At 44.6% G+C, this 25025-nt stretch overlaps 1 protein-coding gene across 5 annotated transcripts in view; it reads right to left on the bottom strand.

Annotated features, from left to right (window-relative positions):
- Positions 1-9240: 9240 nt before the first annotated feature.
- The window catches only part of TRPM3 (transient receptor potential cation channel subfamily M member 3), an 827868-nt gene continuing 812083 nt past the window's right edge, over positions 9241-25025 (bottom strand). For all 5 annotated transcript variants that reach the window (XM_028089086.1, XM_028089085.1, XM_028089084.1 and 2 more), the window contains 4 exons: positions 19575-19725; positions 19258-19457; positions 17246-17378; positions 9241-10693 (listed from right to left, as the gene is read on the bottom strand). In XM_028089086.1, the coding sequence (XP_027944887.1) occupies positions 9241-10693; positions 17246-17378; positions 19258-19457; positions 19575-19725 (1937 nt within the window). The remainder of the gene's footprint in view (positions 10694-17245; positions 17379-19257; positions 19458-19574; positions 19726-25025) is intronic.

Below are 25025 nucleotides of genomic sequence, written 5' to 3' on the forward strand. Positions count from 1 at the left end.
GTGGGGCTCGATCCCAGGACCCTGGGATCATGACCTGAGCCGAAGACAGATGCTTAACCGTCTGAGCCACCCAGGCGCCCCTCTTCAACAGTATTTGAATTTTTGGAAAAAAACAAAACAAACTTCCGCAACACAACTTCTACTCCTTCCTCTGTATTCTTTCACCCTTTACTATTCACATACAAATATATCCACATCTATATCCCTGGTTTAATTTTGACAAAAATTGGGATTAGACCCTATATGTTGCTCTGCATTTCCTTTTTAAAAAAAGACTTGACAAGCAGAGAAAGACAATTATCATATGGTTTCCCTTATATGTGGAACATAAGCAATAGCACAGAGGACCATAGGGGTGGGGAGGGAAAACTGAAGGGGGAGAAATCAGAGAGGGAGATGAACCACGAGAGATTATGGACTCCAGTGAAACCAACTGAGGGTTTCAGAGGGGAGGGGGGTGGGGGGGGATGGGGTAGCCAGGTGATGGGTATTGAGGACGGCACGTGTTGTGATGAGCACTGAGTGTCATACGCAACTAATTAATTGTTCAACACTGCATCAAAAACTAATGCTATACTATACAGTGTCTAACTGAACATAATAGAAAAATAAAAAAAATAAAAAAGACTTGACAATATACCAGTGGCACCTTCTCATGTCGATATACAAAGATTTAATTATTGTTAATGGCTCCATGGTATGGCACAATTGGTCTTTTTCTCCTACTGATCAGTACATAGATTGTTTCCACGGATTCCTGAATTCCAATTTCTCTACTTTGAAAGATATTAAAAGGTAAATGACCACCACACTCTTACACATAAATTCACCTAGTATTAAGGGTTGAATTTTGTCTCCCCCACTGTTTCTACGTTGAAATCCTAGCCCTTTGAACCTCAGAATGTGAACTTTTGGCTAATAGGGTCATTCCAGATATAACTAGTTCAGATGAGATTGCACTGGAATAGAGTGAGTGCCGTAAAAGAGTAAATTTGGACACAGCACACAGGGAGAGTGTCATGTGAAGAGAGCAGAGATTGGGGTGATGCTTCTATAAGCCAAGGAATGCCAAAGATTGCCAGAAAATCACCAGAAGCTAGGAGAGAGGCACTGAATAGATTCTCACAGCCCTCAGAAGGGACCAACTCTGCCAACGCTTTGGTCTTGGACTTCTGGCTTCCAGAACTGTAAGACAAAAAAATTCTGTTATGTAAGCCACCTAATTTGTGGTATTTTTTTTAAGGTAGCCCTAGCAAACTAAACTAGTCTTAAATAAAATTGGTGTTTAGTGCATGAGATGAAGAATACTGGGGCAACGGCTCATGATTTTGAGTAAAGGCCTTTCTAGTGTGACTGTATTGTGTCATAAGATAATGACTATGATATAGCACAAGGCTTCTGAGAGATACTGAAACTGTAAGAAAGTAGTGTGGTGATGGTTGGGCAGAGGCCAAGGTAACAACCAGAGATCAGGGGAAGGAAAAAAGGAGTAATTCCTGAGAACTTTCCACTGTTAAGGATGTGTAATCTAGGCCTTTATACAACAAGCCATGTTCTGGCTCTTAATCAAATAGGGTAATGTCAACAAGTAAGTAATGACAAATTACTTTTAAATCTAAATTAACTTTTAAATTTAGCCCTAGAGAATTAATCTTTTTCAACCTTCATCAGTATCTCCTTCAAGGAAGCTCTATGCTGCTCCAAACCTGAGATTTTGGTAGCAAAGGATGGTGGACCTGATTTTCCAAGAAATCTGAGGGCGCGTGGTTGAAGATTGTGTGTTACATAAATGTGCATATTTATAAACATAGATAAATTCCTATGCCAGCCATTCCATTTTCAAAAAATTGACTAGACAGAGCCAATGGGAAAGGTACAGAGGAAGAGACTAGTTGGAGCAAAGCCTCATTCACAAAACCGGGGTTGATGCTGGAGATGCTGGAGATTCCATGGAGCTGCCTGGAAGTTCCAACCAGGATGAAGCACTGTAACATTTGAAGGCTGGTCAAAGTAGTGTTCTCTTTACCTGAAGTTCCTCCTTGTGTCTTATTAAACCCTCCCTGTTCTTTAGGCACATCCCAGGGTAGCCTTTTCCACAGGCTACCAGTTTGCAGCTTCTGCTCTGCAAGTTAACTGATGGGGCTGTAGGCAATTATCTCTGCGTACCCCAACCCTTCTTGGCATGAAGATAGTGGAGATCAAGTGATAGCAAATAAATGCACAAGGAAACCCAAGTCATGTTTTAAACTACTGAGTTTTTTTCTTTTTATTGCAAAACATTTGTTACAGAAATTTCAGAAAGTTTTTCCCATGGTATCTGCCAACTTCTGCTTCGAATTATGTATCTAAACAAACAAGCTCAAAGTGCATTGTGAATCCAATAATAGACCTTTAAAAAAGAACAATTCCTCTAAGGATTTATATATATTTATAATGTCGATAGATATGCCAACCGTGGTCTATCCATACACAAAGAAGGAAAAGATGTATATATATATTTAACAAACCCAATTTCAAAATTGTTGTATTCATAGGAATTCATTTAAAAATGATATTTGAATAATTTCCCCCATTATAAACTATGGTTAGAATGCTTACAAATGAGAGTCTAAGTCCTAGATTATGAAATGACTATGAGTACAATATACTGTGTGTACTGTTTTGCACAGCAGGAACAGCAATATAAACTCAAGTTAGACGCTGTAGTGACAAGAAGCAGATAAGCCTTGATACGATGCTATGGTACTCTTCTTCCATATGTCCCTCACGAAGATCCTGCCTTTGGGTCCAGAAAGATGCAGCTAGCAAATACACATGCATCTCTCAGGAGAACAGGAATAACCCTGAATAGGGTGAGTTCCTCTCTGCCCCCCACCTCCGTTCTTGGTGTATTTCTTATATACACTAAGTCAGGATCAAGAACATGATCCTGGTTGGCCCTAAATCAGAAGTCCCAAACTATTGCTATTGGGACTGAATGCTGTTGGCAGACATGTTTGTTTGGCTAGCAGAGTGTTTACAAATCAGAATGTGAATGTTTTTGTCGTGGGACACGTGTTCTCTCATGCCGTACAAACCCTACTTCTTCCTGTTGCCTTTCCCGAGTCCAACGGGCACATTTGTGTCTTGCATCCAGCCCCTGCATGTACTTGAGCTTGCAGCCCCACCAACTAGATGCAGATGGATGGTTCTTATGAAACGTGGGGAGCTGGGGTGAAGACATGAGGGACTCTTCTGGGGTTCAGACAGGCAAAGAATTGGACGGGGCTGACACAAACACCGGCTGAGTTTGGGGTAAGGGGTAGAGTGCGGGGAGGGAGGAGCCTAGGTTAGTGGGAAGATGAGGGCTGGACAAAGTCTGAAAGCTTGACTTTTTCCAAGGGGCCACTGTTTCAGATTACTGCGCCAGGCTCCACAGGGTACTGAGGTCATAGGACCAAGGGTCTGTGGGTCTGGCAAAAAGCATGTTGTGCTGGGTTAAGAGAAAGGAAGAAAGTTAAGGGGGTGAAGAAGGCTGCACATCCAGGTGCAAAGCTGAACTTCCCTCTGTGACCCAATGCTCTGGGCAGCCTGCCTGTTCTTGAGGAACGCCTGGGTCAAGGTTGGTCCCGACGCTCTGCAGATAGCCCACGGACTTGTGGCCCTACGTGCCCTTTTCACCTTCCAGCACATAAACGCTGTGCAAACAGGCAAGGGGCTGGAGGCCTAAGGGGGCTGGCAGACGAGGGAACTTAGGGAAGGGAAAATTCACCTCACTCTTACTGCCAGGTGGATTACGTGGCCACCAAAATCCTTTCTTAGACAGACATATAGAAATCGCCGTGTCTTGATGTCATTAGCAGTGACCAGTACAAGGAACTCATCAGAGAAAAGGTAACAAAATGACCTTCTTTCGAGTGAATTAGAAAAGGAAAAAAAATCTTGTTTCCCTTAAATCAGAACCAAGCCCTGCTTTGGTTGACTCTGATCTGGGGAAAGAGAATGTTTGACACAGAAGAGAAAGCTTAGGCCAGCACAGGCCGAGAGAAGTTCTCTCTCCAGGCTGGAAGAGTAGTCATTTATAAGACTATGCAAAGTGGCTCCTCTCTTTTCCAAATGTTGAATGAATGGCTTCTGATAATGACATGGTGATTTCTTTAAAGGGCAGGCTCTTCAGAGTCACCCAGTTCTTGATCAGACCCCCAGTCACCCACCCCTCACTCTCCCCCGGACCAGGCTCACACACAAGGTAGAAAAGCCACCAGGTAGGAGCGAGGTCACATGCATCATTGGGCCACTCATTCATAATGATCTGTGGCTTTCTGCACTGTCCAAATGGACTTCTCACTCTCCTCTCTGGTTTTGCAATTTGCACCCAGTGGCCCTAAAGAATCAGAAACGTGTCTTTCCTGTATCACAGATGCACCAACACCTGCACGGGTGTTGGCCAGTCATCTCTGGGTCCCCTGGTTCTACACCCTGTGGTTAATACTTTATTTCATATTATTTGTTCGGAGCTTAAAAAAAGATTAAAAAAAAACCCCTTGGTTATTTTTTAGTTTTTAATTTTTAAAAATCGAACATAATCCCCAAACAGTGTAAGAAGCCCAACGACGTGAGCGAATTCCTAGCTGGGTTAAGTGTTACAGCAGGCAATAGTCAAATGTTAAGTGCCTTTAAAAAGTCAAAAGAAACGCATAAAGCAGTGCATGCATTTTGTTGCCACAAAATAAAGACTGGATTTGGAGAGGGATTACTTCGTTTAAGTTACATTGCTATTGTTAAAGAATAGTGAGTCATAATGCAATATCTAGAACATATATAACCACCTACACAGTAGCATCACTTTATCTAGAAACAAACATATCAGTGTTACTAAATGAACATATTTATAAAATACTGTACACTGCTTCTGCAGGGGGTTAGCAGATGTAAACAAACAGCTAATTCAACTGGAGTTTAAATTATTATTTTAAGTTCATTTGTCAGAGAGTCTTTCGCATCACATGCCAGTTCGTCTTTCGCAAAACACAACTCGCCTACCACGGCTCACGGGGCTGGTTAGAGGATGTACATCGGCTTATGCAAGTATTTCCTCATGGGCTAGAGGACTGTGAAAACCATAAAGCAGATCGGGAACAAAAGTGCTCATTTTGCGAGGATGCTGAATAACATGGAGTTGGGAACATACTTAATCCTTGCAACATGTGCTTCTTTATTGAATGTTACAGATTGGTCAATGATTATAAAGCTGTCCTGTAACGTTCATTAATACAACCACATGCTACAACTATGCTGGGTGAAACATGGGTTACATATATGTGTACATGTGTTTTATAATACAGCATTGCTCGACACATCGAATGGTACAGTCTATAGATAGAGCATGATGGATGACTGGATAATATTGATTACCAAGATGAAAGTTAAACAGCCCAAACATTCGGGAAGATTAGACTGTATAGCCGCCTCAGAAAGTCAAATTAATGTACTATCCAGTTATCTACCATAATATTATCTATAGAAACCATCTTTTAGAATACATTTGAAACATTCAGAAGAAACACACTGTGTGTTTTTACAAGTATATTTTCCCCATTGGATTATTCATATATATGTGTGTGTGTGTGTGTGTGTGTGTGTGTGTATTTTTTTTTTTTTTTAAGGGGGACTTTCAAAGTGCTAAATATATATCCTGGACCTGGAAGCTTAGACTTAAAAGGAAAGCCAGTTCTGGTAAAGTGCTGTATTCTGCCTGCTAATATGCCTTCTGGCTTGGAGAAATATACAAACTAGCCATGACAATTGTGTCCAAGATTTCCAGCTCCTCATTCAAAGCCATCCAGGAGGAAGTTTCTAACTATAAGTATGTGGGTCAATCAGGGAATTTCCATGGCCATTTTCATAAAACACCCTTGATTTTTTTTTCAAAAGGAACAAGCGACTTAGAACAAATCATTACATATAGTAGCATGTAAAAATTGGCACCTCAGAAGCAGATGATGGAACCAAAGCTATTACTTCTATGAGCTCTCTATGACTTTATTTATGTTCCTCAATAATGTGCTGCTCATGAGCTGCTTAATTCACAGAGACAGGTAATTAACGTCTCCTTGATCAGGGACAGGATGGAATAAATGAGCTGAACATAAACTTGACTGCACAAGGCCACTGAATCAAGGCCATAGTGGGGTGCAGAGAACCCAGAAATGGGAAGAAATGGGTTGAAAGAGAATACACACGTCTGTGCACAGGAAAGAAATGGCTCACGAGAATTGCACGATTTACATTTAACGTCCTTTAGACTTGGCTTATATATCTTGCACACGTCACGAAAGATGTAAGATCTTTGTTTTCCTGTACAACCAAAGAACCAGGCAGTCACAAGGTCAGGACTGGTAAGGACTGCGTTTCCCTGGTCCTCTTCTGTTCTCTCCAGAAATCACGATGAATGGAAACACTTGTGCACATAATTTCTTTCCCTCACTTTCCGTCCGGTCCAGAATGGGGCCCTAGAGGTGCTGTGATGTCCTGCTCTGTGGCCAAAGAATAATGGTTTCACCTCCTCCTTGGATTCCTCTACAGACTCACTCAGAGAGCCTTCTGGCTTTTTAAATCATCAAACATTAGGATACAAGGACATCAAACTAGCAAAATATAATCTAAGGGACGAAAAGAACAAAATCCTGGTTCCAACTCTGGTGCTGAGACTTGGCCTTCCTGAGAATCACAGATAAATGGTCTCAAATGTAAAGTGCCTATTACAATGGTATTGATTATGAACAAACATGGTTCCTCTTCCTCATTATCAAGCAACATGGAACCAGGGGTACATGAACCCTTTCAAGTTACACTGCAACTCTGCATGTATGTATATTTTTTTCTGGGGAGAGGGCCCAGAGCTTTCATAAGATTCTCACTGAGATGCATGACTCAAGGAAGTTTAAGGGCAACTGATTTATTCTCAGACCAAAGGCATGTTTGCTGGAACGGAAACAGTCAATGTGGGGCTCAATAAAAAATGTAAGCATTTCTAGAGCAATTACACATGAGGGAGTCTGGTTGCTTATGTCCGATTCACCCAAATACCAAAGAGTGAAAAGGAATTCTTTAATTCTTTATATGTGGCCTCATAACTATATCTATATCCAAAAGGCTTGTTCAGAGGGGCAGAGGGGTTAAAAACAAAAACAAAAACAAAAACAAACTTAAAGGCTAGAGCTTTTGTCCACGTACTTACTTGATTTCACATTATGAGAAAATCTGGAGCTCACAACGACAACTCAACAGGAGAACCACATAGTATTTTGGGGGCCAAGAACATTAGGTCATTTTCCTTAAAGATTTTATTCTTTTGAAAATCAGTGACACAAGTAGGAATCGGAAGATTTGAGAGTCAGTATTTCTTTATCCCCCGTCAAATCCAGATTCTGACCTAGTAGTGGACGTCTGTATTAAAGAGTCCGTAATACTATCCGGTTTAGATGCGCATGTCTAATTCAGATTGTACTTAGCGTAATCACTTTGTGCGGGAGAAACCAGACTAAATAGGATGTCATTGCAGCAAGTGTTTCCGGACAGAAAACAAGCAGAGGGCAGGAAGCCAGTCATTTTGGCAACTTTAGTTTGGTGCAAGGAAGAGTTAAGGTCACAGGGATTTAAAAAAAACATAATTTCAACATCTGTCAAAAATCCAACGTGACAGAATGAACTCTTTCAATGGAACTCCTTGAATATTAAAATATCCTGATTATACCTCACGGTGATAGAAAAGAAATCTTAAGAAAGCTCTATATGCCTGTTTAGATACTATATATAAACATGTCTCTGTGTGAATGCACATATATGTATATAAGCAGCATATACTATAGAAGTCTTTATGTAGTTTATTTGCTTTCTACTTGAGTCTACTGTATCATTTTTATAGCTCTGTCTATAAGAAAAATATTCATGGTATGCCTGCAACTGATGGCTTTGGGTTGATACCAAATTCCCAGTCAATTCTCAGGTTATTTATGATTTGAAACTTCCTTAAAAAGTACTTTGGAACATTTCCATAAAAAAGATACCAGCCCTTGAAAAACTCCAATGAAATTTATGCTGAGCTCAGATTAAACAGCAAAACTCTAGGTATGAAAATATCCATGTGTGAGCAGATCTTCATATACAAAATGGTCATGTGATGAGCGGTGTGAAGAATTTCCAGGTACATCTTGGAGATGTCCAGAAGACATGGTGGAGCCATGCAAATGATGACAATCACACAGCAGCATGACACAAGACACGGATGGTGAGAATGTAACAGTATACCACATGGCAATTTAAGGTGCCTTCTGCCCACTGCATATATTTCTTTCTTTTAGTTCACTATCACATATTCAGTGAGTGACGTGACTGATGACAGGTGAGGTACAAAATAAATTAAAAAATATAAAATTATTTAATTACATTCATCCTGAGCTTGCTCAACTATACTCGAATGCCCACTGTATATAATAAACCACTTGACATTTGTTTTTAGCCTCAATTCTTCTTTCATTTTGATTGCAATACAAAAAGGCATTTCTTTTCCCTTTATTTTCTTCAAGAAAGATAAACAGTTGTGGCACCAGAAGTGAATATATAAGAGACAGGTGAACTATGACTGTTACCTTGTTTTTTCTTTATAATGATCAATTACAGAAGTGTTGGCATGAGAAGGATGTGGGACGTTAGGTAGAACTGCTTGCTGCCGGCTTATACTGAATAAAAAGGATGCTCTTCATCAGTCACCAGTGATGGAGCCAATGTGAAAAGAAAACAGAATTGAAGTTTAGAATATCTCATTTGTATGCTGGCTACTTTATTTTATCTTATTTCGCAAATTAGCCCTGTATCCTAAAACTCCTGATAATGGTCAGAAATGGAAAGATGCCTCCTGGCATGGAGAGTGCTCGAAGCCCCTTCCTTCCCAGAGCTCATGGCTTTCTGAAGTCACCAAACATACACATTCAACGCAACCCTTCTTCTCCCTCTCTTGCCTCCCTACCCATCAAGTATGAACACGACTTAAAGCCCCTGTGTTTGGTGCTGGGCTATAGACAGAGTGCTTTCTCGATCTGTGGCCCAGAAGTCACCTTTGAGTTAACACCTCCCAAGGCATCGCTTGTTTTGCTCAGCTAAGAATAAAGCAGGTATGTTTCTAGGAAGGGGAACAGGTGGGGTTCGGGGAGAATTTTAGGGCTGGATTCTTGAGCCTCCTGCCATGCTTATTAAGAAGGTTTAGTTGTGCTTGCTTTCAAAGCTGTGGAAGGCGGATGTTCTGGACAGTCTCCTCATGGACAGGCTGTCCGCTCGTCCCTCTGGCTTGGAGGACTTACTCCTCTGGAAGGGATTTCGCAGGCTTGCTGTGTTCCGCTGCCTGTCGAGTCTGTCACTGATGGAGAAGCTCTTCCTGGTGTGTGCATATGGCACGCTTGGCTCCTCCGCCGAGTAGCTGTTGGCACGCTCTATCTTGGGAACCGTGATGTTGTTGGACAGGGTTCTGTCCGAGTTATCACCCTCCCGGGCGGGTACTGTCATGGTGGCTCTCCGGCCTTTGGCCTCGTTCTCCTCACTGTCAGAGCTGGGGTGACTCAGTTCTGCTTCTCGCTCGGGATGGCAGCAAGATGAATCCTCCACTTTGCCTCCAAGACCGCCAGGGAAGGTGGCCCTGTCAGCAATTGCCTGAGGGGCATTGACACACCTTGTGTCAATACAGTCTGTAATACTTGTGTATTCTGCTGTTTTCACGGGCACCCCAAAATTGGCGTAGTAGCTCCTCGAAGGAGAAAACATAAAGCTATGAGATTTCACGATGGGGGCCTCTTCTAGAAGAAAGGGTGTGGTGGCTAGGTAGCGGCTGCTTTTGGAACGCTCGAGGCTCTGGTACATTGGAGGCTCAGTGTCCCAGGGGTTTTGGCATTCTGGGAGGTGGGTGTAGTCTGAAGAAAAAGATCTAGTGTCCATGGAGGTGATGTCCTCAAAGTCAATGCTCCGGCTTGGAGGTTGGTCTGTGGGTGCAAGAGTTGCATAGGCACTACTCGAAGGAGCTGTGGAAGGTGCTGGAGCCGAAAAGCTGGGCTCACCCAGCCCAAGGATGTTCACGGAATTGTCCAGAGGGTCTATATCACAGTGCAGTTCATCCATGGCAGAGACATAGATGTCTATACACGAAGACGGTCTTCTGGAGTCAGGAACGATGGCCAAGGTGTTTGCAGGAGCTGCAGGAGCTTTGGACTCTTTTGCTACAGAGTGGGAGCTAGTAGCCCGGTGTAGGCTCAGGGACCTTTCTTTAAAAAGACTCTCCAACTTTTCTATACCACCTTTGTCTCTCATATTGACTGAATAGAAAGAATGGCTTCTCATACGGGGCATTAGGGTTGGAGAAGTTGGGGACATGGTCTCCTCACCTGCAGGGTCTATACTCTCTTGGAGCTTGAAGGTGTTCCCCTCCTGACTGTTGAAGCTGCTCTGGCGCACGATGTAGGCGGCGTCTGTGCAGTCAGACGAGGTCCGAGAGCGGATTTTGTTGGACTCAGCCCGCTCCAGACCTGTCAGGCGCTCTAGGGCTGTGGCCATGCGCCCAATGAGGTCCTCGAGCTGTGCCAGCCGAATGTCCACGGTCTGGAGCGAGGCCTTCATGCAGTGCTCTCTCTCGTTGACTTCCTCCAGCCGCATGGACATGTTCTCCACCCTGGGCGAGAAACAGAATGAGGGTCACGCAAGGCCGGGTTCCTCTCTGGAGAATCTAAATCGTTTTGAGCTGGAAGAGGCCTGAGAGATGATCTAATCCAGTGGTATTTATCTACCAAACCCCTTTCCACTCAGTAAAATTTAATGCACAATCCCAATAAACACCAAAGTTGACTAGTTCTTATTGAAGTGGAGTGGGGCCAAAGCACCTCATGACTTAGCTGGGACTTGGGGTGGGGTTTAATGAACTAACCAAGTATTAGGGCGTCGGCTTAATCAGTCACCACCAAAATGAGAATGTTGTCTTTTGATGGCTTTACTCAGAAGTGCACAACAGAATTTTAGAAGGCAGCTTTTCTCGTGGCAGTGTCCACGAGACTGAGGAAGACTTGGAGTATGGACTGGGGTTATTTTTACTTTGCATTTATTTTATTTTTTTACAGATTTTATTTATTTATTTATTTATTTGACAGCGCGAGAGAGAGAGAGAGAGAGAGAGAGAGAGAGTGTGTGTGTGTGTGCAAGGAGGGGGAGCAGCAGAGGGAGAGGGAGAAGCAGGCTCCCTGCTGAGCAGGGAACTGGACTTGGGGCTTGATCTCAGGACCCTGGGATCAGGACCTGAGCCGAAGGCAGACGCTTAACTGACTGAGCCACCCAGGTGACCCTATTTTGCATTTATATAATAATCTTTCTTTTTGTTGTTGCCATTCACAATAATCTTTTTAAAATTTAGCGCCTCCAAAGGAATTAATACAGTCCTGTCACTGAGGCACCTGGAGGTGATCTAATTTAACCCAAGCCTTTCATTAATAAAGGAAAAGCAAACATCAAGGAATTTAACCAAGATTACATAAAGTAATTTGTGGTAAACCCTGGAGTGTGTATCAACAAGTAAATTTTGCTATTCCTCTCTCTCTCTCTCTCTGTTTCTCTCTGGGTAGCTGGTCACAGATGCCTTCTTTTACAGTTATTTCTAGATGTCTTTACCCTCCCCACTGGAAATTCTCAAGGGCGTGATCTATCTCATATTCCTTTTTCCATTGCCATGCTGCCAGGTGTCACTAACAGTTCACCTAGACAATCGCGGTTATGAACTTGATTCCAATGGTCTAGTAGGCTGCCTGGATATTTATTTACAAAGACAGAGTCCACATATTTAAAATAAAATTGTGGGGCGCCTGGGTGGCTTAGTCAGTTAAGTGGCTGCCTTCAGCTCAGGTCATGATCCCAGGGTCCTGGGATCGAGCCCCGCATCAGGCTCCCTGCTCGGCGGGAAGCCTGCTTCTCCCTCTCCTGCTCCCCCTGCTTGTGTTCCCTCTCTCGCTGTGTGTCTCTCTCTGTCAACTAAATAAATAAAATCTTTATAAATAAATAAAATAAAATAAAATAAAATAAAATAAAATAAAATAAAATAAAATTGTGTCACAGCTTTCACTTGACTGGGAAAGGAGAAACCAGAGCCAAGCTTTGCTTTGACCTCCAACTTTCACTGTGAAATGCCCCAAGTCAAATCTTTGGGAGGCTCTACAGGAGATCCATTCACAACTTTTCTAGAGAGGCTGAAGATAAAGATACTTTTCCAATACTCCCAGTGTGCACAGTAAGGCCCCTGACGGCTGACCCTTCAAAGAAACACGCCGGCGGGTAGAGAATGTGCTTTACGAACAACGGAACAATGGTGGGAATTGGAGCTGGGTCCCCCCAGCTCTTGTGAAGGGGGCAAGCGGTGGGTGGCGGCGGCAATATGTTAATAGTAGCAACACCTCCATCAGAGAAGAATACACGTTTCAGGGTGCCCCAAGGAGGAATAAGAGGGATGTGGTTCCCCTGTCTGAGGACCTGAAGGTCTTTTTTTTTTTTATATATTTATTTGACAGAGAGAGAGAGAGAGAGAGAGAGAGAGAGACAAGCAGGGGGAGCAGCAGAGGGAGAAGCAGGCTCCCCACTGGGCAAGGAGCCCGATGCAGGACTCCATCCCAGGACTCTGGTATCCTGACCTGAGCCGAAGGCAGACGCTTAACCGACCGAGCCACCCAGGCGCCCCCACCACGCCTGTTTTAAATCTCAAATAAAATAAGATGACAACTGAGAGGGAGGCAAATCCTAAGAGACTCTTTAGGGAACCAACTGAGGGTCACTGGAAGGGAGGTGGGCGGGGGGGATGGGGCAACTGGGGGATGGGCATTAAGGGGGGCGCGTGATGGAATGAGCGCTGGGTGTTGTATGCAACTGACCAATCACTAAGTTCTACCTCTGAAACTGATAATATACTATATGTTAATTGAATTGAATTTAAATTAAAAAATATTCCCTGGAGCGCTAGCAGTGGAATGGCTACAGGAGGAAGGGCAAACACAACCCCATGTCACACGAACCAATCACAGGGCACATTGTGGGGAAAATAAAAAAGAAGGCCAGGGCATGCTTACACAGGTTTTCAAATGAAAGGCAATGATGCAGAACAAATAAAGCAAACTCTTGCTTATCCACAGACTGATATCTAATTTGGGAATTATTTAAGTCCCTTGGGGTCACCTGCCCTTCCCTTTGGGCCAGTCATCCTTCTCGTCATTCTGGGAAGAAAAAGGGAGCGCAATTTAAATCCAACTCAGTCAGTGGGGATCCCAAATATCAGCACTGGAAAAAGATACGGTCGGGAGGTGGGTGAAGTTCTTTTTTGGCTTATACTGGTTTTTGATTACTTATGAGACTCGTATATCCTAAGTTATTCTTCTCTCCCTTTGTTATGGAAATTAGAAGTTGAATACACTGTTAATAGTCACATGACTATTCCTTTTTTTGGATCTAGGTGAAGAGCACAAAGGGCACAAAGCCCTCTGGCTCAGGAAAGATAATGTTAGATAAACGATGCTAGAAACAATATATATCCTATTCGCTTAAATTGTTCCTGGAGAGAAGAAAATTCCAACTGCAACCTCTTCTGACAGCTGGAACTTGACAGGTGGGGTGATGGGAAGGATGATCAGGAAGCTGTAAGTGAGGGGCCTGAGAACTAAATGCCTACGGGGAGGGCAGATGGAGAAGGCAGGTGAAGCAGAGAAGCCTGTGAGGACAGAAGCAGGGATTCTGTGGCAGCCGAGGGCACGCCCAGGCCAGAGGCATTCAGAATGGATTTTAACAATCACTGCAAGCCTAACCCAACGGCACTCTGTGGGCAGATGTTGCCCACGAGCCACCAGTTTGCAAACCGTGCTTTAAATGAGTTAAAGAAACCAGAAAAGAACTTGCAGCTGTGATCACCAGAAAACGTAGGCAACCCTTAAAAACAAGTGGGGAAATAATAAAGAAATGCCAGGAGACTGGAGATAGGAAAAGGTTTTTCTTATATGAAAAGTTCCTGAATTCTAGGAATTATATGAGTTCGACGTAAATTCTAGACAGCATTATGGAATAGCTCAGTACCTTTTGAGTACTTTAAAAAGACAGGTTCAGGGGCGCCTGGGTGGCTCAGTCGTTAAGCGTCTGCCTTCGGCTCAGGTCGTGATCCCAGGGTCCTGGGATCGCGCCCCGCATCGGGCTCCCTGCTCAGCGGGAAGCCTGCTTCTCCCTCTCCCGCTCCCCCTGCTTGTGTTCCCTCTCTCGCTATGTCTCTCTCTGTCAAATAAATAAATAAAATCTTTAAAAAAAAATAAAAAGATAGGTCCATTAACAGGAGACTTTATGGGCACAGTATTCATCTTATCTTGATAATCCAGACCAATACAGTAACGCAGATGCATCATATTTTGATGGAGTACATTGTGATTTTAGCAGGGAGGTTGACACACTGGGCTGAGGGGAGAAACGTGGATACCTGGCTGGTTATTAACCAAAGGAGAGGTGGTAGAACGGGGGCCAGTGCTGTCATGGAAGGTATTTTTGGAGTCATGCCAATGTCTTGGTTCTGTCTTGAGATAAAATGAAAAAGATAAATATGCATATAAAATGGGAAAAAGAAGGATTTTTCAGAATCGATTCTTATGAGGTGTTAATGATCTCCCGAATATTGTATCGTGCTCTTTTGATACCATTTGGGTACAAAACTATGACTTAGGAATGATGCATTTAAGTTGACAATTATGGAAGTATCTTTGTATTTCTAAAAAGGTTTATGCAAGTAAAACTTATATAAATAAGTTATGTTTTACAGGCAGTGGCAGGGAGAGGAGCGTGGGGCTCGCTATGTAAAGAAACCCTTTTCCCAAGTCTTTTAGCAGGGCAGAGCCAGCCCTTAAGTTTTCTGACCTCAAATCCCTGTATTGGGGCTAACGTGAAGGGAGAATTAAATAATACCCTGTATACTATGGGTATAGTTAATTATGTAAATTAAACATATGTACCTATCCCAATGTGCGATATATTGTCTATCCATTATCTATCGTTTGTTATCTCTATTATCTATATATTTACTGAATGTAAACAGGACAGGTGATTTCGCCTGCCATTCTGCTCAGAAAGAGGTCCTGGAGAATGCGTGAGCCACATAATACGGGTCCTCTATCTCCTTGGTTGATCTTTGTTCCCTCGTGCACCTTGTGGCGTTTCTGTTTTGTGGCGTGCAATTCTAGTGTTTGGAGATTTACTTTTGGGTACACTTGCAAATCAAAACAAACCACCACTGCCACCACCACCACCACCACCAAAAATCAAACCCCAAACACAGACAGAAGGAATTGAAGTAGGATGAAGCCTGGGCTTGGGTTCACATCTCCGGCACCGGGGCGTGGTTGTGAACTTGTCCTGGTCCTCCAGGCCTCCCACCCCGTTCCTCCAGAAAGCCAGCTCATCCGGAAGACACAGGAAGGGGGTGCCTATGATCGGTGCGGAATTTCTGGGGATTGCTCACCTAGGTCATCGTCCTTGAGGGTAGAGCTCTGTAACCACCCCCAAGAGGAAGAGGGTCTTGGGAAAGGGGTCTCCTGGAAGTGTTTGCAGGTGGGGGGGGGGAGAGGCTCAGGTGAAGGTGCTATATATAGTTCCTTCCTGTTTCCATCCAGTTCCAAGGAACCGGTGACATAGTCACAACACGTTCACAGGTGCTGGTGTCTGTACCTCTCATTCCAGTTCCCCAGAGAGGTGAAGGCTTCCTTGCATCTCAACGCTCCTTCCCCCTACCTTTCTTTGCTCCCAGGTCTGTAGCTTTCTGAGGCCAAAAAACACTGCAAAGTCTCTGGTACATATATGCTTTGGAAATATGTTTGAGCAATAGGCAATGTGTCCATGTGGCACAATTTTCTGGAAAACACATGGCTATATGTCCATTAAGAAAAAGCTTTTTCAAGGCCTCAGAATGAGAGATTTTTAGATTTATAGCTCCTCTTCCTCTGTTTGCCAGAAAATTGCTTCACATCATATCGCCCTAGAATGCTCTTTTGTGCAATGACAGATGTGCATAGCATTTGTGCGCAGCTTTAAACTTCGTTAATATTGGCCGAGTACCAATGGATACAATCACTCAATGGCATGTATGTATATACCTGCTTACCTAGACTGCATCCTTTAAAGAAACGAAGAGCCAGGGACAGAAGAATGCCCCTTGTGTAATTTCTACAGAGCCACTAGAGAGTGTACGAAGTGGGTGAGCAGATAAAATGTCATTTCTTGAAAACTTGAGGTCACTGACTCATATCTTAGAAGTCTAAATCATATCAACTGAAGTCATCAATACAATGCCTTTTCCCACTATTTATAATAGTGCCATCTTCATATCTCAAAGGCTAACAATTTAAAGTTACATCAATGCTTTGTAATAGTCTGCACGTTCTTTATCACAGTGGTTCCCAAATGCTGGGTTTTGAACATGCCAGCCCAGAATGAAGTTTTTATTAGTCTACAGCCAAATGAGAAAAATCAGAAAATGTAAATTCCTTTGCATTAAGCTAGATTTATTACATTTCCAGGATTCTCTTCTTTATATTTTGGGATTTCTTTTTTCTTATAGTCTTACTGGTCCACAAAAACTATTTGGCCAGTGAGATCTAAAAGTATGTCACCACTGGGTAGAAGAATCTGCTTCTCTTCCTTTGCTTTTATCTTGTTCTATCAACATAAAACAAAATAATTCTGAAAAAAATCCCTCACCCATTATTGTAACTAATTCACAAGTCTCTCGCTGCTGTTGATTCAGAAGGCACTGAACACCCATATAAACCACATACGAGGGCTGTTCTACTCCTCCCGAAAAGATGACCAGAGATCTACATGAAACACCAACCTGCTGGAGACCCTGGCATTGGGCTGAGTCTCTCATGGTTGGTGTCTGGGCTGGAACATTCCAATTTCTGGTCTGAGCCAGCAAGCCCTGTCCTAGACTCAACAACCTAGTGTCCAGGAGAGTGGGTGCTATCGCCTCCTGCAGAAGTCCAGGATCTGTAAGTAGGGGATTTTGGTCTCTAAAGGCTTTAGACAATGTTCCATTCTCTCATAAGCTTGGACAATAAGAATAAACACATGGGGGATCTCTGTTTTGGGGGACTGTGCAAACAGAAACAATCAATAAGGCATGCCACGACAAAAAACATCCTTGTGAGAGGCACGTGCCCATGGAACATACCTTTCCGAAGTCACCCGTATCCTCTCATCATTAGATGAGTTGAATCGATCGTCCTTTTCTCTGAAATATTCCTCTATGCACTGCTCTTCGAAATCGTGTACTTTCTTGAGCTCATCATCAGTTATGAACAGCTCTGTGGAAAAAAGGCGAGAGATATAAGACAGGAAGGATAAGCAATGGCACGTGATCTGTGGGCCTAATGACATTCCTCATTTAATCAAGATTAAGAAAAGGGGCCGAGATTCTTTACGAAGTCACAGGCTAAATCCAAACCCAGTTGGGCAACCTCTGTCACTGTCCTCCCGTGCATTAGACTCACTATGGAGCCCTGAAGTTGTCCTCAGTGTATCTGGTTCACTGCAGGGACTGGTTAGAATTATACATATTGTAAGGCTGAGAAAGGAGCTAAATCAAAGGAAAAGCAGGTTACTCAAAAGTTCAATTTCTGGTTTGTGGAGTGAGGCAGACACCCACAGCTGAGGCTGGAAAGCCACATCCCCACATCTCCAGCCCCCTCTAAAGTTGGTAGCAGCCACAGGACCCAGTTCGGCTCCAGAGAAAGAAGTCTGCTGCAGGGAGGGGTGGTGTGCTGGGAAGAGGTTCTGCTTTCCTGCTAAACTATTCAGAGGTAGCTGCTTCTCTCTACATTTTCTCACCTTTCCCCCTCTTCCTGCCTTGAACATGAATGTGATGACTGGGAACACAGCAGCTATTTTGCTACCATGAGGTAAGACAGTGCAATAACAAATAGCGGAGCCTAAAAACAGGACTCAGGGTCTTTGACTTCAGGGAGCCATTGCTGAGCTCTGGACCCTCTTCACTCTTTATTACTTGAGAAAAATAGAACTTTATTGATCTGTGGTGTTGTTAGTCTGGTTTTCTGTTACTATCACGGAGAGTAATTCATTAGTGATACACCGTACAAAGAGCCTAGTGGAAATTTGAACCTTTTTCCCTCGAAGCTTTCTATTTGCCTAGACTTGTGTTTTTGGTGGAAACAGTGAATTCTGGAATTCCTGGCCCTCTTCAGCTGTCTAGTTTTAATGTCTAGAACGAAGTTGGGCATTGCTTTGTCAGGGAAGTTGTTAAAAACTTCAGACTTCGAGAAGCAGTTGAGGAAGTGGCTTTGGTTTGAGCTTTAGAGCACTAGTGATCACCGAGAGGTACCTCCTGGGCCACAATCCCAGAGGCTTTGGTTCAGTAGATTTAGTATAGGCAGTCTCTTTGACACACTTTGAGAAACCACAGGAGCTTGCTTGTATGGGGCTGGATTCTCAGTGGTTCTTAACTGTGGGTGGGGTAGTAAGGGACATTTAGGGACCTGCAGGAGCTATTGGTATTCAGTGTGTGGAGGCCGGATGTGCTAAATCTTCTGCAATGTGTGGGACAATCCCACACATTGAAGAATTATTCCACCCCAAAGCCAATAGAACCTCCTTTTAGAAACACTGGGTAGAAGGTGGATGGTGGAGCATTTTCTGTTTTTCCTTTGACTAATAGAGAGCAGGGCTGGCTTCCTCATGAAGTCATACATGACTTCCTAAGACTTGGGGAATGTTTAAGACCCCCCGAAAATGACAGGTCCAGAAATGATCATGGAAAATCAAACTTAGTCACCTGCAACCCACCTCAACCCAGGTAATGACGCCTGCCTTATATATAATGTAGCGTCGGGAGCACATTAATATGGTGCATATATTTTGCGGTGGGGCGTCTCTGGACAGCACGAAGTTTAGAACCTGTGAAGGTGCTAAAACAGCTCTGCCGGAGGACTGGTTTTATTCCCTAAGGAAGATGTGAGGCTACGAATGCTCCATTTCAGCCTCTCATGTCTTTTCTGCACTGTTTCCCACGGAAGCGCACCCTCCCGGGCCCTCCTGAGTGTTTAGAGCTGTCAGCAGTCTGCGGGATGCCAGAGGAACCAGGTGGGCACGGGGTCCTACATGACTGTCTGCAGGAGGTCGTAGGAATTCCTACTTTGTGGTGGCCCAGGGCTGTCACCCGAAGCTTACTCAGGCCATAGTCCCTCTCATCTGGGTCGCTCTCGTGTTTTCTCCATCGGCAACACAGATGCTGGAATATCATGGTCATGTGGCTAAAGATGATCAGAGGTGGGGGCAGAACTGGCCTTTCATGGAAAGTCATGATGAGCTGATACCTCTGAAACTTCCACACTTGGTTGGATATTGATTTTACCTCAAAGAATGTATTGCTGAAATAGAGATGAGAGAGAATCAAGCGAGAAACTCCACTCCTTTCTGAGGCACCAGAGCCTGCCCTCCCCCGGCCTCCACTCTGTCCCAAGCCCTCTGAGGAAGGACCCACTTACTTAAAGACTGCGATGAGCAGGTTGACCAGCAGGATGTTCGCCACTAAAAGATAGCAGGCCATGATGGCCGGCACAATCCAGGCTCCTGTCTTGCAGGGAGGCAACTGGATTATTTTGCCATCCTCCCGGGTCTCATTCTGTCCACAGGGAGCTGAAGGAAGCAACAGAAGCAAGAAATGAGAAACCGTGGTGCTGTGATAAAAAAAAAAGGGGGGGGGACTGATTTGAATGAGAGAGGGTTTTTTTTTTAGATGGAGGAAAAAGACAGCCATCTCAAAACAAACAGAAAAGAAAAAAAACAAAAGAATTCTAAAAAAGCCAAAATAGAAAAATGAAAGCTTTGTGAATATCCCAAGGGATAGCAGAGGGGAGCTGGTTCAGCCTGTCTCCCGAGTTGTCACCGGACATGAAAGAGATGTTGGGACCCCTGCTTGCTCACGCTGTCCCTTGCCCCCAACACTCACTGAACGATACTTGCTGTCATAAGGAAGCCTGGTGAGGGCTTTCCTGGGGAGAGGCCCCGGGGTGCAGAGTCTCACTGCCCCAGCAAGTTACTTCCAAAATGTGCTATGGAGGTCGCAGCCTCCAGGCAGCTGTAAGAGCTGCGGCGGGGGGGGGGGGGGGCTGGGGGCGGGAGATTACTGATTGGAATTAACACCGAGGCAGCAGTTAATTGCTGCAGGAAACAACCCAGGGGCTCCGAGCTAACGATGTGCTGTCTCAGCATGGAAGGCATAAAACAGGGCAGCGCCTTGGGAAGTATTTGGAGGGCTTGTCGCTCAGTGCCCCTGATGGATGGCATTTCGCCGGGAGGCCAGTGAGAAGTGATGAGCTGGGACCCTGAAGACCTTCGTTACCTGCCTTTTCCCGGTAGCATTTCCATTCCCAAAATGTGCTTTTCAAGGGCCCAGGGCACGAAACCCCACTGCACTGAATAAATGGGCGAGCGGGGGGCGGGGGGGTGGGAAGAAATTTCTGGAGGTGGGGGTGAGGAGGGAGGTGATGTGTGGGACTGGGGGAGCGTGAGTAATGTGCTAATTAGGCCTGCTTGGAGTTTCCAGGTAAATTCAGGGGAAAGGCAAATCCTTGACAGAGCTCCTTGGTGCTGCACAGAGAACGTGGCCAAGGAGTGAGATCACGCCCCGAGGTGAGCGGGGGAGAGGTGAGGTCGTTCTCCCTCTCCAGCTGCCGGCTGTTGGCTTTCGAAGGCGGCCTGTCTGTGCAAAGCAGGTGGGGCATGCAGTGGTCTCAGCAGTCACCACAGACAGCTTTTGAAGATCTGCCAGGAAGGTCTGCAATGTTGGCCCAGAATCTTGGCTGGAGTATCTGGCAAAGGGGGGGGTCCATTCCCTTCTCAAGAGCTAACGTTGCTATGCGGTGTACTCCATTATGGTTCTCAACCCTGGCTGCACTGGGGAGCTTTTAAATACGCCAATGCCCCGTTCCACCCCCAGACAACTGAATCTGAATCTCTGAGGGTGGCCCAGGCAAGGGTAGATATTTCTTTTAAAACTTCCCAGGTGCAGGGGCGCCTGGGTGGCTCAGTTGGTTAAGTGACTGCCTTCGGCTCAGGTCATGATCCTGGGGTCCCGGGATCGAGTCCCACATCGGGCTCCCTGCTGAGCAGGGAGTCTGCTTCTCCCTCTGAACCTCTTGCCTCTCGTGCTCTCTATCTCTCATTCTCTCTCTCTCTCAAATAAATAAATAAAATCTTTAAAAAAAAAAAAGAAAACAAAACAAAACAAAAAAACTTCCCAGGTGCCACTCAGGAGAGTCCACTGAGCTAGACTTAGGCTGGCAAGCGTATGCTCTCAAGCCCAAAAATGCACGTTCTTAGCCTAAGAGGGGTTTAATAATGTCAGGACACTAAGACACTGTTTTTTATGGCCAGAAAAGAAGCTTCCTTTGGATCAGCCTGCAAGGCGATTGTGTGCTGGAGTCAGGTGAGTTCCAACAGCAAGGCATCGTTGTTATTGGCGGTTGGGGAACTAAACAAGAGAGTCCTCTGGAAGGCGCTGATCATTTATTCCCTTGGAAGGAAAACCTAGTGACGGAGGACCCCATGTGCTTCAAGATGAAGTCTGAACCCTGAGGGTGGCTGGCCCCGGGCCATCTCTTGCCACTTCCTACCCCTCCCTCAGCGCAAAAACTGGACTGAGTCTCTTGCGGTTCCTAGAAATGTCATGCTCTCTCTTACTTCCTGATTTTCAGCCATGCTTCTTTTGCTTCCAGAAGGCCCCTCGGAAACCTTGCTCCCACTCCCATGCTCCACCCGGGTGCATCCTGTTGAGTTTTCAAAGTTCACTCTGGAGCTTTCTGGAGCCCACCCCAGCTCACTTTCTGGCCCTTTCCAGCCAAGACTGGGGCACATACTGACAGAGACTCTCTGCCTGGCTAAGCCCTGCTCAGGCTCTTTTTCAGCTGGGCCTGGACTCATTGTCAGTTTCAGCGAGAATCCTGCTAAGCCAGTTTGGCTAGAATTCCCACCCTTAGTCACTCATCACCATCAATATCTGGTCCATTTTCTCATCCTCCACCATTCCCCAGCCTGTGTCTTGATCACCTTTGGCCGGCCCTCACCAAGACGCCGGTTTGGCCGGTAGGGCCAGATCCCCCTTACCCTGGTATTTCCTCTTCCCTGATTTTCCATCTACTGACCTACCTGTCGATTTCCAGTTTCCCTGGCTGCATTCAGAGCAGGGCCTGATCTCTCTCTCCTATGGCGAACCGCCATTGTAGTAGCTCCCCACCCCCTTGAACAAAGTCTCCCTTGCCATCTTCCCCAGGAAATGCTGATCCCAGTTCTTTACGTGGGATGCTCAAAAGTGAAGGACAGTAGGGACTTGGGAAAGCATAGTATGTACCAGGCTCTGCTCTGGGCACCTCACGAGGGGTGACATGCCTTACCCAAGATCACAGAGCTAATAAGGGATAATGCCAGAACCATTCAAACATTCATCCAAAAAATACTAAGTTCTTGCCATGGGCCAGCATAACGGGGACTGGAGATGCGGTGATGAATGACGAAGTGAGTCCTGACTTCTCTCTGGCCCCACAGCCTGTAAGTACTCTGATTTATCTCATGTGGCCTTTCCAAGGTAGTAATACATAATAATAGTAGTGACCACCTAGTGCATGCTTAAATATCAGGCCCTGTACTATGAGCTTTACTTATATCGCCTTATTTGAATCGTGACAACATTTTGACACAATAGATATACTTATCCCCATTTCACAGACGAAGAACGGAGGCCCAGAGAGCTTTAGGATCCCTGTCAGGATCTCAGAGACAGAAAGAACAGAGTCAGGAGGTCCAGGCAAGCCTTCTTGACTACGCAGTCCCCATTATGCCTCTGAAGAAAGGGCCAACATAGGGTGGAGGGGAGTCTTTCTATTATAAACAAATGCAGACACAAGCTGATAGACGTCGGAATTTTGCTTGTTTCCATCAACATGAATAATGGCCTGAGCTGTTCAGATGAGGCAACAAATGTACTGAACACTGAAATTCGGAGTGTGAAGAAAGAAATTTGATTCACATTATAGGTATCAGATGTAGGCACCCACGTCGCAAAGATTAAGATGCATGCCCTTTTGATTTCATCCTATGATATATGGGAAAAGAAACATTTTTTTTCAATGTACACACTACCTCATCCCCAAAGAGTAACAGAAATTTAAAATGAAACACTAAGCAGTGTTTGATATGATCAGCACCATCCTTAAAAATATGATGAAGAAGGATATTTCTCCAAGATTGTCCCTTCCTCTCCTGTCTTAAGAAACGTCTCAAAAGCTTATTCCAGATCACAGGCAATGGAATAAAGAGCTTAGCTGAGTGTATGACTACATTTATCCTATCTTTTTTTTTTTTAAAGAAAGGATTTTCAACTAAAAATCCATCTTGAGAAGATAACAAGACAAGGAGGATTTCGCCACCTCCTTTCAAAAACCCATACAGTTTGCCAGAGGATCTAGAATTCCATTGGCTCAGCTCCTATGCCTTACTCCAAGGATGAATTAGATTTAGATGGCTCTGCTCTTTTCTCACACAACGCGTTTTTTGGGCAAGATAACTAGAGATGCCTTCCTTCGTATGACTACACCCTTCTAGAAGCTTCCTGATCTCAATGTCTTAGATGGTGGTGGGGCCAGACAGGAGTTTTCTTTATGGAAGTGTGGGGCAACTTTCTGTTCCTTTCAAGAGGGCTACCATCTTGTCTCCCAGTAATAGAGGACAGGAAGAGCAGGGAAGCTCCAACTTTGTAGAGTCAAAAGCACCATCTGCCTTTGACTTCTTTTGCGGGTCATTTCTTTTCCCTCCCCCTAGCCAAACTGCTAGGTAAGAGGCAAAGTAGTAGTGACGTAGCACAAAGGTAACTGTCAGGAAGGAGAGGAGGCCTCAGTTTCTCCATCTGTGAATGGAGGGATCAGGACCATGGCTATTCCCTACAGCACGGGGCACACACGACAACTCAGGAAGTCCAAGACCATTTTAGAATACAGGAACAGGGCCCTAAATAACACTGAGGCGGAGAGTGAGTGACTGATGACCTTTTCAAATCCCCTTTGATCTCCCTGATGCCATCAGAGAGAATACATCAGTTTGAGGATAATATTTCTGTAACACTCCCTTCGTGTCTGCTAAACTCCCTTGTTAGTGAAAATTGGGCAGCCTGGAAGGCTCAAACAACTGGACAGAATTTCACAACAACGTGGCTGTCATTCTGTTTATTTTATGGTTATCTTCTGTTTCTATCAAATCACACTGATTTTTCAACTTATGGCCGTGACAATACATTTTTAAAAATAATTTAGGTTTGAAAAAGAAGCCAATTTCTCTAAAACCATCAAAGAGTGGAACACATTTCTACAAAACAATGAATGGTTTATGTGACTAACAATGGAAAAATGCTGGACTAGAAGATTTCCCAGCCCATCTAGCCCTGTTATTCTATTACTCTGTGTTTCTGTGACGAGGAGCCAAAGACCAGAATAACTCTCAGACTGGATCATCCATCCCTGGGGCTAACTGTAGGTCACTTGTAGAAGCCTTGTTCTTTCCACTCCTGGCACAAAAGCAATCAAATGATTAGCCCCCACTGCCTGACATGGAACCCAGCCACCATCAGGGAGTCGGGGGCACCAGCGACAAAGGCTTTGACTCTTCAGGGTTTCTGGTCTACTTGCTATTTGCACCCATGTTCAGCCTTGAGCTACTTAAAAAGCACTATTAAACTGAATACGCCTCATTTTTTCATCCAGTGAATTAGAAAGCAGACTGTCACAAGCCTAGGTAGGTCAGGTGTGAGTTGTGGGTGGGGGCAGGGCACGCATTATGGGGGAAAATTCAATTCTCTCGGTTGTCTTGGTTCTGTGGTCTTGCTATTCTATACATGCAGTTTACCTGGAGACAAAATTGTCATTTTTTTGCTGTTATTTGAGAAGCTT

The sequence above is a fragment of the Eumetopias jubatus genome, unplaced genomic scaffold (genome assembly GCF_037043125.1).
Source record: "Eumetopias jubatus isolate StellerSeaLion01/CBP00866 unplaced genomic scaffold, mEumJub1_p1.0 scaffold_15, whole genome shotgun sequence".
Lineage (NCBI taxonomy): Eukaryota > Metazoa > Chordata > Mammalia > Carnivora > Otariidae > Eumetopias > Eumetopias jubatus.